General features: G+C 45.2%; 1 protein-coding gene across 4 annotated transcripts in view; it reads left to right on the top strand.

The window, feature by feature from the left end:
- The window catches only part of LARGE1 (LARGE xylosyl- and glucuronyltransferase 1), a 617169-nt gene that overhangs the window by 470208 nt on the left and 130832 nt on the right, over positions 1-16129 (top strand). For all 4 annotated transcript variants that reach the window (XM_069585273.1, XM_069585276.1, XM_069585275.1 and 1 more), the window contains one exon: positions 8033-8137. In XM_069585273.1, coding sequence (XP_069441374.1) covers positions 8033-8137 — 105 coding nt within the window. The remainder of the gene's footprint in view (positions 1-8032; positions 8138-16129) is intronic.

Here is a 16129-nt window from a genome sequence, read left to right as displayed (position 1 = left end):
GGGATTTTTCCTCTTAATAGGGTGGCAAGCCCAGGATGTGTTTGCATTGTCAAGATCAAGACTTTAGACTTTGACTTCCGGAGACCAGACCCAGACTGCAGATGCCACCTGGCTGGTGAGCTGGGATTGGCGAAGCTGTGAAAGATAATCTGTCTCATGTGTGCTGTCACTGGGGACCTGGGGGGACCTGATGTCTAGGAGGGTGTGACAGGACAGTGGTGTCATCCAAAAAGCTTTAGGGGAAGCCCGGGAGCTTGGAGGTCTGGGTGGAAGGGGCAAGTGTGGCTGCAGTTCATCAGGGTCTGTGGTAGATGCTCCAGGAGAGACGGGAAGTAGACTTCACCCACCCTGCCCATAGAATCCACTACTCCCTGCCCTCCCCTCGTCTGACTTACCAGCATTTCCGTCATTGCAAGCATCTCGCTGAGTCATAACTGTTTGTCTTTCTCCTTCTAACTGCCTCTAGGGTGCAGACTGTATTTTATTTGTCTTTGATTCCTTAGTACTTTGTGTGGTATCTGACACAAAGCAAACCCTCAGTCAGTATTAAATGAACCAAAACCTAGGCAGAGTAAGGGTGGTGTCAGCTAAGGAAGCGAGGAAACGGCTGAGACCACAGATGCCTGAATCCAGGTAGAGGGGGAAGAGTATAGGGCTGGGGGACTCTGGGTATAATGTTAAGTGTAGATACCTACTGAACATTTTACTGTTTTATGGACATTGTTTACTGCCGATCTGTGAATAAGCAAAGAACACAGGTTCATTTTCACAAATTACCTGTGTGTGTGTGTGTGTGTGTGTGTGTGCTCAGTCGTGTCTGACTCTTTGCCACCCCAAGGACTGTAGCCCACCAGGCTCCTCTGTCCATGGGATTTCCCAGACAAGAATAGTGGAGCGAGTTGCCACTCCCTTCTCCAGGGGATCTTCCCTAACCAGGGATCCAACCCACGTCCCTCGAGTCTGCCGCACTGGCAGTCAGGTTCTTTACCATTAGTACCACCTGGAAAGCCCTAACTTGTACCTGAGAGTAAAGTCGCTCAGTCCTGTCCCAACTCTCTGCGACCCCGTGGACTGTAGCCTACCAGGCTCCTCCTTCCATGGGATTCTCTAGGCAAGAATACTGGAGCAGGTTGCCGTGTACCTAGAGAAAAGAAAATGTTTAATTCTAAAGTATGTACTTTTTGTCCACACTGTGTTGTAAATGAATGGGGAAAAAAAAGGCACAGAGAGATTAAGTAACTAGTCAAAGGTCACACTGCTATCAGCTGGGAAAGGAGCCAGGATTGGAACCCAGGCAGTCCGGCTGTGTCATTCATTTTCTTCACCACTTTACTGTATGCGGGAAGGGTCGTGCTAGAGGAGGACGCTGAACTCTGCTGGTTGATGAACTGGGTTTATACACCACATGAGTTGATTGTGTACCAGTGGCCCTTCGGGGGAACCTTGCCGTTGACTAAAGCAGAGACAGCGCTCCCAGACCTTGATGAATAATTCTCAAATTTTAATATACATCCAAATTACCTGGGGAAGTTTTGAATGCATATTACCAGACTCAATGGCCAGAATTCTTATTTAGATGAGTGTTAGGCGATGAGGTAATTAATATATATTACACCCACACTCCCAGACCTTAGAGATAAAACAGAAAAATGAGAACAAAATGTCACCTGATTTTGCTGGTAAGAGTAAGTTTGGAGGATTTGACTTAATGTGCATCTACAGTGGATCTTTGCAGACAAAGGTCCTTATAGTCAAAGCTATGGTTTTTCCTGTAGTCATGTAGGGACGTGAGACTTGGACCATAAAGAAGGCTGAGCACCAAAGAACTGATGCTTTTGAACTGTGGTGCTGGAGAAAGACTCTTGAGTGTTCCTTTGGGCAGCAAGGAGATCAAATTAGTCATTCCTAAAGGAAATCAACCCTGAATATTCATTGGAAGGACTAATGCTGAAGTTGGAGCTCCAATACATTGGCCACCTGATGCAAAGAGCCAACTCATTGGAAAAGCCCCTGATGCTGGGAAAGACTGAGGGCAGGAGAAGGGCCAGCAGAGGATGAGATGGGTTGGATGGCATCATCAGCTCAGTAGACAGGAATTTGAGCAAACTCCGGGAGATAGTGAAGGACAGGGAAGCCTGGCGTGCTGCAGTCCATGAGGTCACATAGAGTTGCACACATCTGAGTGACTAAACGACAACAGCAGTGGATATTCAGAATACCAACCCCAGAGCTGGAATGGCCCAGCTTGTCACAGGAAGCACGTGGAGACTGCAGCCTCGTTCAGAGGGGGCCTGCCCTGTGAGACTCATCTGAGGCTGCACTCTGCTGGCTGGCTGGCTCCTGGGAGGGAGGAGGAGGGAGGGTGGGGCTGAGCTACCTGAACTCAGTTCTCTCTGAAACTCATGGGGGCAGCTAATTCCTTCCACATGCCCTTAATGAGAAATGGGACGCAGCCTTCCAGCCACAATGAATTTCACAGCTGAGGCCCAGAAATCTGCAGGTCTTCCCAACCCAGGGATTGAACCAGGTCTCCTGCATTGCAGGCAGATTCTTTACCATCTGAGCCACCAGGGAAGCCCTAATTGGTCCTCAGACCACACTTAAAGAAACAAAGTTCTAGAGACGTTCCTGGAAGTCCAGTGGCCTAACACGTTGCCTTCCATTGCAGGGGGTGTGGGTTCAGTCCCTGTTTGGGGAGCTAAGATCCCACATGCCTCATGACCAATAAGTCAAAACATAAACAACAAAAGCAATACTGTAACAAATTCAACAAAGACTTTAAAAATGGTCCATGTCAAAAAAAAAAAATTCTTAAAAAAAAATTCTAGAAAATCTTTGTTCTAGAAACAAAGTGCTAGCTGACTTCCAAAAAGAAAACCATGTGGATGGGCTTGCTATCTTTCAGAAGCTGACAGTTGAGCTTGAATGATGGTATTTCAAAAGAGCTGTTACATTACTTATATGGTGTTTCACATGGCCCAGCCCCTGTGGTTAGCCCTTAACATCAGTTCAGTTCAGTCGTTCAGTCATGTCCGACTCTTTGCAACCCCATGAATTGCAGCACACCAGGCCTCCCTGTCCGTCACCAACTCCCGGAGTTCACTCAGACTCACGTCCATTGAGTCAGTGATGCCATCCAGCCATCTCATCCTCGGTCATCCCCTTCTCCTCCTGCCTCCAATCCCTCCCAGCATCAGAGTCTTTTCCAATGAGTCAACTCTTTGCATGAGGTGGCCAAAGTACTGGAGTTTCAGCTTTAGCATCATTCCTTCCAAAGAAATCCCAGGGCTGATCTCCTTCAGAATGGACTGGTTGGATCTCCTTGCAGTCCAAGGCACTCTCAAGAGTCTTCTCCAACAGCACAGTTCAAAAGCATCAATTCTTCAGCACTCAGCCTTCTTCACAGTCCAAATCTCATATCCATACATGACCATTGGAAAAACCATAGCCTTGACTAGACGGACCTTAGTCAGCAAAGTAATGTCTCTGCTTTGGAATATGCTGTCTAAGTTGGTCATAACTTTTCTTCCAAGGAGTAAGCATCTTTTAATTTCATGGCTACAATCACCATCTGCAGTGATTTTGGAGCCCCCAAAAATAAAGTCTGACCCTGTTTCCACTCTTTCCCCATCTATTGCCCATGAAGTGATGGGACCAGATGCCATGATCTTCGTTTTCTGAATGTTGAGCTTTAAGCCAACTTTTTCACTCTCATCTTTCACTTTCATCAAGAGGCTTTTTAGTTCCTCTTCACTTTCCACCATAAGGGTGGTGTCATCTGCATATCTGAGGTTATTGATATTTCTCCCAGCAATCTTGATTCCAGCTTGTGTTTCTTCCAGTCCAGCGTTTCTCATGATGTACTCTGCATAGAAGTTAAATAAGCAGGGTGACAATATACAGCCTTGACGTACTCCTTTTCCTATCTGGAACCAGTCTGTTGTTCCATGTCCAGTTCTAACTGTTGCTTCCTGACCTGCATACAGATTTCTCAAGAGGCAGGTCAGGCGGTCTGGTATTCCCATCTCTTTCAGAATTTTCCACAGTTGATTGTGATCCACACAGTCAAAGGCTTTGGCATAGTCAATAAAGCAGAAATAGATGTTTTTCTGGAACTCTCTTGCTTTTTCCATGATCCAGCGGATGTTGGCAATTTGATCTCTGGTTCCTCTGCCTTTTCTAAAACCAGCTTGAACATCAGGAAGTTCACGGTTCACGTATTGCTGAAGCCTGGCTTGGAGAATTTTGAACATTACTTTACTAGCATGTGGGATGAGTGCAATTGTGCGGTAGTTTGAGCATTCTTGTGCATTGCCTTTCTTTGGGATTGGAATGAAAACTGACCTTTTCCAGTTCTGTGGCCACTGCTGAGTTTTCCAAATTTGTTGGCATATTGAGTGTAGCACTTTCACAGCATTATCTTTCAGGATGTGAAACAGCTCAACTGGAATTCCATCACCTCCACTAGCTTTGTGCGTAGTGATGCTTTCTAAGGCCCACTTGACTTTGAATTCCAGGATGTCTGGCTCTAGGTGAGTGATCACACCACATCGTGATTACCTGGGTCGTGAAGATCTTTTTTGTACAGTTCTTCTGTATATTCTTGCCACCTCTTCTTAATATCTTCTGCTTCCGTTAGGTCCATACCATTTCTGTCCTTTATCGAGCCCATCTTTGCATGAAATGTTCCCTTGGTATCTCTAATTTTCTTGAAGAGATTTCTAGTCTTTCCCATTGTTTGTTTCCTCTATTTCTTTGCATTGATCACTGAAGAAGGCTTTCTTAGCCCTTAACATATGTGAAGTCATTTAAACGCGTGAAGTCAAAATAGTTAGATATTAGGGCAGAGAGAGATTAAGTAATTTTCTCCAGGCTGCATAGCTGAAAAGTGGCAGGGCTAGAAATTGGAACCAGGACGTCTGGCTCCAGTCTTGCCCTCTGGCTACACTGCTACAAGTGGTTGCCTATCCATGGACACAGATCTCTGCAGGGGTGAAGGCACCGAGCAGTTCACCCAGGGTGTTCCAAAACCCACTGGCAAACCCCAGCTATCAACTTACTCATTGACAGAGCAGCTAATGAATTTATCTAAAAAAGCAAAATGAAGTCTTAGTGGCTGTTTATTATTTTGCCTTCCCAACCAGTGGATATTAAACTTCTAACTATCATGTTGCTAATTAAGGATTTGTTTTCTTCACCTTGAAGAGGACTGGCATAACGTGAAAGGGCTGTATGCCACCATCATGAGAAATGCAGCCCAGGTGCAAAGTGAGAGAAGGAGCACTTGGATGTTATTCTTTGAGATCACATGTTTTAAGTTTAACAATGCAAATTACTTCTTCTCTGGAGATGAAGACCTTCAGGTGAAGACTCCAGTAGAGCAACCCATATAAAAAACACTTCAGGGACTGTCACCCCATGTTTGCAGTTTTCCAGGCAACTGAGGATGACACCAGGGTTCCCAGAGCCAAGTGGGAGAATGTGTTGATTTTGGCAAATGGGGAAAGGATGTAATGCTTTGCAGTGTCAGAAATGTGGGGACGCTAATATACTAACATAAGCGGTCTCCAATCAGGAGAGATTTATGTACCAGACATCATTTATTTAGCAGACATTTATTAATGCGTTAGTGTGTTAGCTCTTACACAGTCCTTGCCCTTGGTCAAATGGAGAGATGGACATTTACAGATGAGATGTGTATGTGAATATCATCCACTGTGTCCCTGGCAGGACATAAGTCAGCAGATGGCAGAAATACCCAGAAGAAGTGCTAGATAGAAATGTCCCCCATCACAGGCATCTTCTTGCTAGAAGATGAGCCTGAAAGGAATACTGTTGGGGGTTGGCAGGTGGGCAGGCCTAGCAAGAGCTGTGTGAGCAAGACAGACGTGAGGACCCACGCAGCAGAACTGTGCGCTTTTGTGTGGCTATGAGGGAATTCACCTGCAGAAGTAGACTGAGGCAGAACACAGTTCACGGAATTCCAGAAAGTGGAATTTGGGCTTTCAGACAGCTGAATATTATCTTTCGTGAAATTCACATGGACATCCTAGAGTCAACGAAACCTCATTCCCTTTTTATCATTTCTGAGCAGGTGACACTCTTCCTTCATCGTACCAAAAAAGCCATGATGGTGCCAACTAGGGTCATTAGTAATGATGAACAAGCTCCCCCAAGGAACCCATATCCCCTTTGCATTCTGACCTCAGAGTGAGGTTATTTAGTAGGCTCTCTAACAAGCATCAGGACTCGGCACATAGCTTGCTTGACTGAGGGCACCGCGCCTTTCAGTTCTGTTTTACACGAACGTCCCTAGCTTGTTGCGTGTGAAATTGATTGGCTCTTGCACTTGCTGAATTGGTGATCTGTTTTTCTGAGGGATTCTACACGTATTGGATATGATCATATACAATGACAAAGTGGGTGGTAGTATTTTTCCTATGCCTCTAATTTATGTATTTGTGCTGGGGTGATGATTTAGATGGGAGCTCGATAAATTGATCAAGTAAATTACACCAAACCCACACACCATCATTTCAAGGAGCTGTCATCACACCAAGGAGGTTTTATTTCACCCAGCATGGTATTCTCGGAGAACCGCTGTGTTTTCTTCACGTGCAGCTGGGCTTTCATTTGGTCAGAAATGGCTTTATTTCTCAGACTGGCCAACGATATAAGAATTTTAGCTGCGGAAGGCATTGGTTAGCTGTGACAGACAGTGCCTGTTCATCTCCTGTGGCCTTTAGCAAGTTATTTAAACTTTCTGGGTCTCAGTTTCTCATCCCAGAAAATGTAGATTCGTCATGTCTACCTCAAACATTTGTCCTAAAGGTAAGCAATAATGCGCTGCCAGTGGAAAGAATCCGGATGTCAGATGACTGTGGATGCATATCTTGGCTCCATTGCTACTTGTGCAAATCATGAGCCTATGTGAGCCCTCAGTTTCCCAGTCTATAATAGCTGTTGATCATAGTTGCATGGAGGAATGGCTTCTGCACGTGGTGGGATAGGGTTGTCTAAGAGAAGACAGTTGATTCTGATGCCTACCTGCCCCACCTAGAAGACCTGAGTCCAGAAACATCAACACCCAAGGAGGTTGGGGTGAGTGGCAGACTCACCTGAGGTGCTAAAGCTGCTACGAAATTGACTGAGCTACCTGACTCACCTTTGATCCTATGTGATTCTCAGTACACTCACAAGCAACGCCAACATCAGAACCAAGCTCTGGGGACAGAGAAGCAATTGTTCCTCTGGGAAACACTCCTGCCTTACTGACACAAGACAAAATGGATGTGATAGCAAAATGCTGTGAGAGGGTGGCTCTTCTCTGCGATATACTTTCTCATTAGCCAAGGGTCCTTTCTTCCTTTCTGAGTGAGAAAATTAGCTCATGCCCTGAAAGCTAGTACATTAATATACCTTGAGAAATAACTGGAACATTTAAAGACTAGTATAGCAGTAATATAGTAATACATGTTGCATGAGTTAAGGGATGGATGGATGGGTGGATAGATGAATGAATGACTGGGGATTCTGGCTTTATCACAGATTAACTGAATGACCTTGCATACTGTCAGTTCAGTCCTGTCCAACTCTTTTTGACCCCATGGACTGTAGCCTGCCAGGCTCCTCTGTCCATGGGATTCTCCAGGCAAGAATGCTGGAGTGGGTTGCTGTGCCCCCCGGCAGGGGATCATCCTGACCCAGGGAGCAAACCCACGTCTCTTACATCTCCTGCACTGGCAGGCAAATTCTTTGCTACTAGTGGCGCCTGGGAAACCATGAGTGACCTTGGGCAAGTTAATTAGCTATTGTGGGTGACCTCCATTTCTTTTCTATAAAATAGGGATAATGAAAATGGCTAGGCTGCCTAAGTGTGAGAATTAAATACATTAATAGAAGTTAAGCACTTAAATCAGGTCTCGGTACCTCATAAATGAAAGCTGCGTTACAATGATTTGCTGTTGTTTCCTGTTCTGTACTTACATGGCTCGGCTTCTTTTATAACTTTTGCGTTCTCTGTGCTTTGCAGGTCAGCAGGTCCTGGGCCTGGTAGAGAACCAGAGTGACTGGTACCTTGGAAACCTGTGGAAAAATCACCGTCCTTGGCCTGCCCTTGGAAGAGGCTACAACACAGGTAAACTCAGGAGGGTGACATGCTGGGCACTGGTGGGTGGGGTGCGATGTGATGTGAGGACTTTCTCAGGAAGAGGAGGTAAGTCAAAGCACGGGAGGAGCCACCTGGTCACCTGAGTTCGGCAGTGGACTGTACTCGAGTTGGCCCTCTGGTTCTTGCTTAGGGCTGCAGCTGCAGGCAGTGTCGCTACTGGGCCGTGGCAGTCGGTGGCATTCTCTCCTGACCTTCAGTCCCTGATCCAGCTGGCATCTTTACGAATGTCACCTGTAGGATTCATTGTCTTTGTATGGGGGTGAAAGCAGCTGATTTTTTTTTTTTTTTTTTTTTTTTTGGCTACAACATGTCATAGTTGCAGCATGTAGGATCTAGTTCCCTGTGTGTGCGTGGGTACTAAGTCACTTCAGTCGTGTCTGACTCTTTGCAACCCCATTTACTAGCCCACCAGGATCCTCTGTCCATGGGATTTTCCAGGCAAGAATACCGGAGTGGGGTGCCATTTCCTCCTCCAGGGGACCTTCCCAACCCAGGGACCGAACCCACATCTCTAACATCTCCTGAATTGGCAGGAGAGTTCTTTACCACTAGCACCACCTGGGAAGCCCTTATTCCCTGACCAGCAATCAAACCCAAGCACCCTGCATTGGGGGTGTGGAGTCTTAGTCACTGTACCCCTGGGGAAGTCCCCTGATGTCTTACTGACTCTTAAAATTTCTGATTAAAAGTGACATAATTTTTTTTAACTCAAAGTATAGTTGGTTTATAATGTGTTAGTTTCAGATGTATGGCAGTGATTCAGCTATACATACATAGATCTTTTTTTTTTTTTTCAGATTCTTTTCCCTTATAGGTTTTTAAAAAATATTGAATACAGTTCCCTGTGCTATACAGTAGGTCCTTGTTGGCTATCTATTTTTTTATATAGTAGCATATATATGCTAATCTCAAACTCCTAATTTATCCCCCCCTTTCCACCTTGGTAACCATCAGTTTGCTTTCCATGTCTGTGTGTCTATTTCTGCTTTGCATATAAGTTCATTTGTACCTTTTTCTTTTAGATTCCACATATAAGTGATGTCACATGATGCTTGTCTTTCTCCGAATGGCTTCCTTCACTTACTATGATCATCTCCAGTTGCATTCATGTCGCTGCAAGTGGCGTTATTTCATCCTTTTGTAGCTGAGTAATATTCCATCATGTATATACACCACATCTTCTTTATCCTTTCATCTAACAAGGAACTTTCAAGTTGCTTTCATGTTTTGGCTATTGTAAATAATGCTGCAGTGAACACTGAGGTGCATGTGTCTTTTCCAAGAAGTGACATTTCCAACAACATTAAATTGGCTAAAGGACGCCATGTGGTTGTGCCCACCTTCACTGGGTATGGCCAAGTGTAACACAGCCATGTGCCTGGAAGGAGAAAAGGCAGATGTATTTGGTAATTGGTACTTAAAAGGAGCACAGCCCCTGTACACTCTGTGTCAGAAACCAAATCCGTTTTCTGTCTTGCTGCTAACCCCGCGCATGGGTCTCCTCTCTTCTTTGTCTCCATCAGGAGTGTTGTTCATTCGTTCATTCTTGGTTCACCTCCTGTCTGTCTAACATTTACTTTGTGCTGGGCCCTGCGCTAGTGAACCAGACATAGCCCATGACCTCGTGGAGCTTATAAAGAAGGAAACTAGAGTAACCTCCCCTCTTCAGGCTCTGGCCCTGCCACTGTCTACCTTCAGAATGCCTCTGGAGATCCTCTTTGCCTTGATGCCCCGTTCTCAAGGGTGCAGACCTGTGTTGTGGGTCAGGATGAGAACTTGGAGCTCAAGGAGAGCAGTAGGATAGGTCAGACCAAGAAGGGCTGGGACTCGGAACCTAGACCAGCTCTACTGAGTTAGGGCAGGGGTCTGGGGATGGTGCCCCCTGAAGGTGACAGGTGGTAGCCGATCCTGGAGACTCAGGTGAGTCTGTAGTGGGAGGAGTCAGTCAGCTCTGAGTGCTGAGGATCAGATGCAAATATGAGACCCCAGCGGCCACAGGACAAAGGATGAGAGTTGAGCATCCAGATGTGCACATTCAGAGATCAGGTCAGAGTGGGATCAAAGCTGGAATAAGACGAGGAAAGAAAGGTCCAGGCTGAATGTCCTTGGCAGCCAGAGGTCAGGGATGCCTGTACGGAAGGCCGTCCTGAGTGGGGAGACATTCCTTAGCTGACATTTGCCAGAAGGTCCAGGTGTGCCTCACAGGATGTCATTTTCCTCTGTAACACCTACCAGGCATCGCAACCTGCAGGGTTGCAGTTGAAGAATTTTAACCTCCAGGACCTCCCTGCTGTACAGGGCATTAACCCTTGAGTCACGGAATGGTGGGGGATTCTGGGGCATCCCTGAGAGAGGCCAGCTTCAGGGTGGTTGTTGTGCAGTCGCTCCGACTCTTTGCAATCCCATGGACTGCAGCACTCCAGGCTTCCCTGTCCTTCACCGTCTCCCGGAGCTTGCTCAAACTCATGTCCATTGAGTCCGTGATGCCGTCCAGCCATCTTGTCCTGTCATCCTCTTCTCCTCCTGCCTTTGCTCTTTCCCAGCATCAGAGTCTTTTTCCAGTGAGTTGGCTCTTCTCATCAGGTGGCCAAAGCATTGAAGCTTCAGCTTCATCATCAGTCCTTCCAATGAATATTCAAGGTTGATTTCTTTTAGAATTGACTGGTTTGATCTCCTTGCTATCCAAGGGACTCGCAAGAGTCTTCTCCAACACCACAGTTTGAAAGCATCAATTCTTCAGGTTCAGGGAGGGGCCCCCAAAATGGGCTCAAAGCAGTGCAGAGGTATACTGTTATGGTAATGGGCAAGGCAATGTCTCTGCATCCCAGCTAAGTACTGGCCAGGTACTGTACCCAGTGTGTTCTAGGTGTTACTCTCATCTGATCCTCACACTAACCTCATGGGGCAGGAACTATTCTCATCTCTCTTTTATACCTAGGAAACTCAAGCTTAGTGAGTTTAAGGTTGGAGTCTGATAAGTAAGGAGCCTGCTGTTAACCACTAAACTTCCTAGCTTGAATTTTAGTGGCTTCAGAATCAAGAATCCTTTTTTAAAAAATAACCCTGTCTCTGTAAATCACTTTCAGTTGGGACTGTCCGCTAGTCACCTGGCTCTGTGTCAAAGAACTGAGGACAGGCGAGATTTCACTACTTATATCTATGAGCATATTAGATCATTTTAGCTGCTAGAAAGTTCTGAACGAAGTGACTTTGGTCTTTGTAAAGCACCTTTTTATGTGAAATTCCTGGACCATGCAGGTTATACAAAGTGAGGAAAGAGAACTGCAAAATTGTTTAAATCATTTCTCTACCTTAACTACAAAGTTAACAATGCATGGAGAGAAATTTGATCCAATCAAGAAGAGAAAGCATGAAAATAATTTATTTCTGTGACTTTGGAATCATTGCAATATTTTAGGCAAACAATAATGTAAGAACTCTGGATGCTTTTGTTATCTTATTCAACAAATTGCAAAATACAACAGAATAATAATGTTTTTTAAAAATGTGATATCTAGACTCTGCACCTTGAAGGGTCTGGAGGAGCCCAGGGTTCTGCCTTATACCAAGTCTCCAAGATGTTTCTGGAGCAGAAGGTGAAAGGATCTGCGCTGATTAAACATGATACCTTGTTTCCCCTTCCTCCCCTCCCCCCACCATAAGGGACTGTTTTCTCAGTGCCTTTGAGGCTGGACCCTTTAGAGATCCACAGTGGGCCAGTGAGAGGGCTTCGCCTGCTTCTTTTGGTCAGAGAATGATCACCTCATGTTGATCTCCTGTGCCTGGATTTCAACACCTTCACTCCGGGCTTTCTTAAAGCTGGAGCCACCCATGCTTCTCTGATGGGTGAAGGGGCATCACAGGTAAACCCTGGTGTGTGTTTAGTCCCTGCTTTCCACAGCATGGAATAATAGAACAAGTCACATGGAGATAAACTACAGTGCCTCCAGGGCACAGGATCAGGGTCGTGATTATCCACATCAAACAAAAACCACCGGTCATCAATCTGGGTTTGCAGGGGAAAGAAAAATGTAGCACACTGGGGAATTTGTTATGACCAAAATGGCATGTCCCCTCCTGCTCCTCCCGGTCTATCTCTGACTGTGAGGTCAGGAGAAAGACAGGTACCTGTACCCTCTCCAGCTCCTACTTGGTATGCCAAGCCAGTGAGTTCCTTCCCTTCTTGCTGCTTTTGAAAGGGCAGAGCAGATGGGGGAAAGCCCTGTTAGAAGTGATGTGTCCATTTAAATCAGCCAGTGACATCAAGTGATCATTAGAAAAGGATTTATGGGACATCAAAATGCATTGACTTTCATGACGGGGATTTGTTATTTTAAGACTGAGGATTGCACCACACATCAGTGGATGAGTCATCCAGACCAGTCATTTAGATTCTCTTGGAAATCGTGAGGACTCCACTGGAGGGAACCTGTCTCCCTGAATCCGAGTGCATCTCAGGCATCCAGACAGGGTGTCTTCAGCAAAGCCCCGTGCTGAGCCTTCAGCTTGGTGCTGGGAAACTGAGGCAGGTTCGGGTTAGGCTGGAATTCAGCTGCTTAGTCTCTGGGAGCTTAGCCAAGCTGCCTCCTTAAACCTTAGTTCTCTCCCTGGTAAAATAGGATAAATAACAACAGCACCGAGAGTGTGAATATTAATGAGGTAACTTGTTTCATCAGCTTTTAGTCTGGGGCCTGTGGTATTTTTCTACCACTTATTCCATTAGAGAATGAGATCCACCTGCTTTTTTTTTTAACATGATCTTTCTTTTTAAGATTTTATTTACTTATTTTTGGCTGCACTGGGTCTTTGTTGCTGCACGTGGGCTCTCTCTAGTTGTGGTAGACAGGAGCTACTTTCTAGTTGCTGTGTGCAGACTTCTCACGGTGGCTTCTCTTGCTGCAGAGCACAGGCTCTGGGCGTGCAGGCTCAGTAGCCAGGGCACAGGGCTTAGTTGCCTCGAGGCATGTGGGAACCTCCTGGACCAGAGTTCAGACCCATGTCCCCTGCATTAACAGGTGAATTCTTAACCACTTTACCACCAGGGAAGCCCCCACTTGCTGTAAAAGTGGTGGTTAACTGATTGCCTAGGGTTTGCCAAGGTCTCCTAAGCCCTTGGGTCAGAAAAAAAAAAAAAGTCCCTTTTTTGCTTTTCCCCAAGTATAACATGGGCTTCCCTGGTGGCTCAGATGGTAAAGCGTCTGCCTGCAATGCGGGAGACCCGGGTTCGATTCCTGGGTCAGGAAGATCCCCTGGAGAAGGAAATGGCAATCCACTCCAGCACCCTTGCCTGGAAAATCCCATGGATGAAGGAACCTGATAGGCTACAGTCTATGGGGTTGCAAAGAGTCAGACACACACACACAAAAGAAAAGTATGACATAGTCACCTTGCAGTTTTTAATCTCTCCACTGCCTAGAAAAGGTTAACTGTTTCATATTATTTTAGGAAAAAATGACAATTTTTATGTATCAGCTGTGTTCTGCTTGGAAAATCCCCAGAAAATGCATGAAATGTTAGAGTTGGAAGATGGGCCTTCAAGACTTGACCTTGTTGCTTTGTGCCTTTGGAAAGCTGCTCAGGTTTGACCCCTGGGTTGGGAAGATCCATTGGAGAAGGGAATGGCTACCCACTCCAGTATTCTGGCCTGGAGTGTTCCATGGGGTCGCAAAGAGTTGGAGAGGACTAAGTGACTTCCACTTTCACTTTCTGGCTCTCCAAGCCTTGAGTTCCTTGTCGGTGATCTGAGAATGATAGTCCTACCCAGGGCCGTCAGAAAGGCTCTGAGGTGGTGGTATAGCTCCAGGCAGGGCTGGTAAATCCAGGTGATTTTGGAACTTGGTTGTTTTTCTTTCTCTTCTTGACCATAGCCTAGCCGAGTACCTGTTTTCAAGGAATTCGTGTTTCAGCCATGTTGATCAGATTCAGCTGTGTTCACCAGCCATCCTACAGAGCACAATTACCATGTGTTGTATTTGTTAGTTCCTAGAATTATCTTCTATGGTAGACATTCACCTTCGAAGAGCCAGCCAGATCCCCTTCCTCTTTGTTTCCGTTTCCCAGTCAGCTGCACAGAACCCACAGGCCCCTAAAATAGGAGGGAAAATCTGCCTACCTCCCCCATTTAGCCCCCTCCCTTCTTATTGAAGCGATTTATGATTTAACCCATTACTGACCAGGGGATTTTTGTAGAAACTAATGACTATGGCTGGTGGTTTTTCTTTTGGCTGCCCCAAAACTAATTAATTCTGGTATTTCACTACCAATGGGTTATAGTAGTCAATAGTTACACTTGACATACCTATAAAGTCTTCTAACTTTCGTGAAGTGTCTTCAACCCACTCTTCTATAGGAGCTAAGGAGCGTTCTCCAGCACCCTGAGTTTCATGTTCACTTAATGTATCAGAATCAGTCACTAAAGTTGTTGGTCTTATTGTTGATCTAATATTCACATCTTCTGAATCAGAACTATATTCTGAAGAGCTATCATCTTCTGAGACACTACTATATGTGTTGCTCGGATAATAAGAGAAAATGTCTGCATAAAATTCACCTATAACATCCTCTTCACTCGAAGTTTCACAATGGGCCATTTTTGAAAATTTTGCATTTATAATATATGCAAGATTGGAACAAAAACATAATGGAGCAAAATGTGAGCGATAACAATCAACGTTAAGTTCTAACAACTTCCCATGGTGATGTTTATTGCATCACTCTCTAAAAATGTATTGATATGTCTCCAGTCAATAACGTTCAGGTAACAAAGATGTATTAATATGTCTCTCGTGATGACAATATGTCATGAGCAGATGTCTGTAGTCAATAATATGTTAATTCTGTATTAAAGGAGCCCCTAAACCATAGCAGCTGTGGATGACCAGATAGACACCAGCACAGGGTCCTTGCCACAGCTGCCCACGTGGAATAAAGGGGAACTCCCACATCCTTGTACAGAGATGTTTTCACTCCCAACTGTTCTATCTATTCATCATCTCTTATATGCAAGCAGCTGTCATTCACCCAGCAGTCAGCTGTCTGCAGAACTTTAAAAACAAATAAAACTAAGATGATGATAGTCTCATAAAGATTCAACCCACTTCAGTTCATATGCTGTTAATGAGTATCTTAAAAACAAACACCAGTGAAAAAGAGAAGGGGAAGACAACTCAAAGTAGCAGGTGATTGGAGAAGGAGTGGGGGAAGGCAGGCCAGCTGAGAGAAGATGGCAAGTTTATAGGAGGCTTGTTTGCACAGGATCCCAGACATTGCTTACAGAGAGGATGTGTCCTTCTGTATTAAGGACATAATATTAACCAGAAGATGTGCTTTAAGGAACAATTTAAAAGTAAACTGCATCCTGTTCCTTTCAGTCTCCAAATTAGGCCAGAGGCAGGCAGATGGAGACCTGGCTCTCTAGGGAGGGAGGAAGAATTTATCTAGGAATCCTTATCTGCAGAACAACAAAATTGGGATATTCAAGGACTGACTCACCTCTGAGTTTGGATCAAAGTGGGTCATGAACAAGTAAGGGAAAGGTAATTGATGGCAAAGTTGGACACCGTGGTAAAGTTCATGGTGGTGATTAAGGAAACCAACATTTGACAACTTGCTAAATAACTGTGAAAGAGATGCTTTGAGTGGGATGACTGGCAGTATGAGATGTAGGTCAACTCTCTGCTCTGGCCTCTGACACAGGGCATTCTACAACCCTAGGCAAGTCTTCATTTCCCTGAGCCCTCCTTGGGTCAGGAACCAAGATCTCTTCATACTGGAAAGCAATACTGTGATTGGATGATTTCTGTCTATAATAATTTCATCCAGAGAAACCAGATTTAAATGTAGCTTGTTCATTCAGCACATGCTGAATGCCTGTTATTTGAGACAGAAAATTATTTTTTAAATGTGATACCAAGAGCCTTCCTTCAAGAAGATGATTGTCTAGTAGAGGAGAGTTTGCAT

Source organism: Ovis canadensis, chromosome 3, assembly GCF_042477335.2.
Source record: "Ovis canadensis isolate MfBH-ARS-UI-01 breed Bighorn chromosome 3, ARS-UI_OviCan_v2, whole genome shotgun sequence".
Classification (NCBI taxonomy): Eukaryota; Metazoa; Chordata; class Mammalia; order Artiodactyla; family Bovidae; genus Ovis; species Ovis canadensis.
This window is presented reverse-complemented; position numbering and strand designations above follow the sequence as displayed.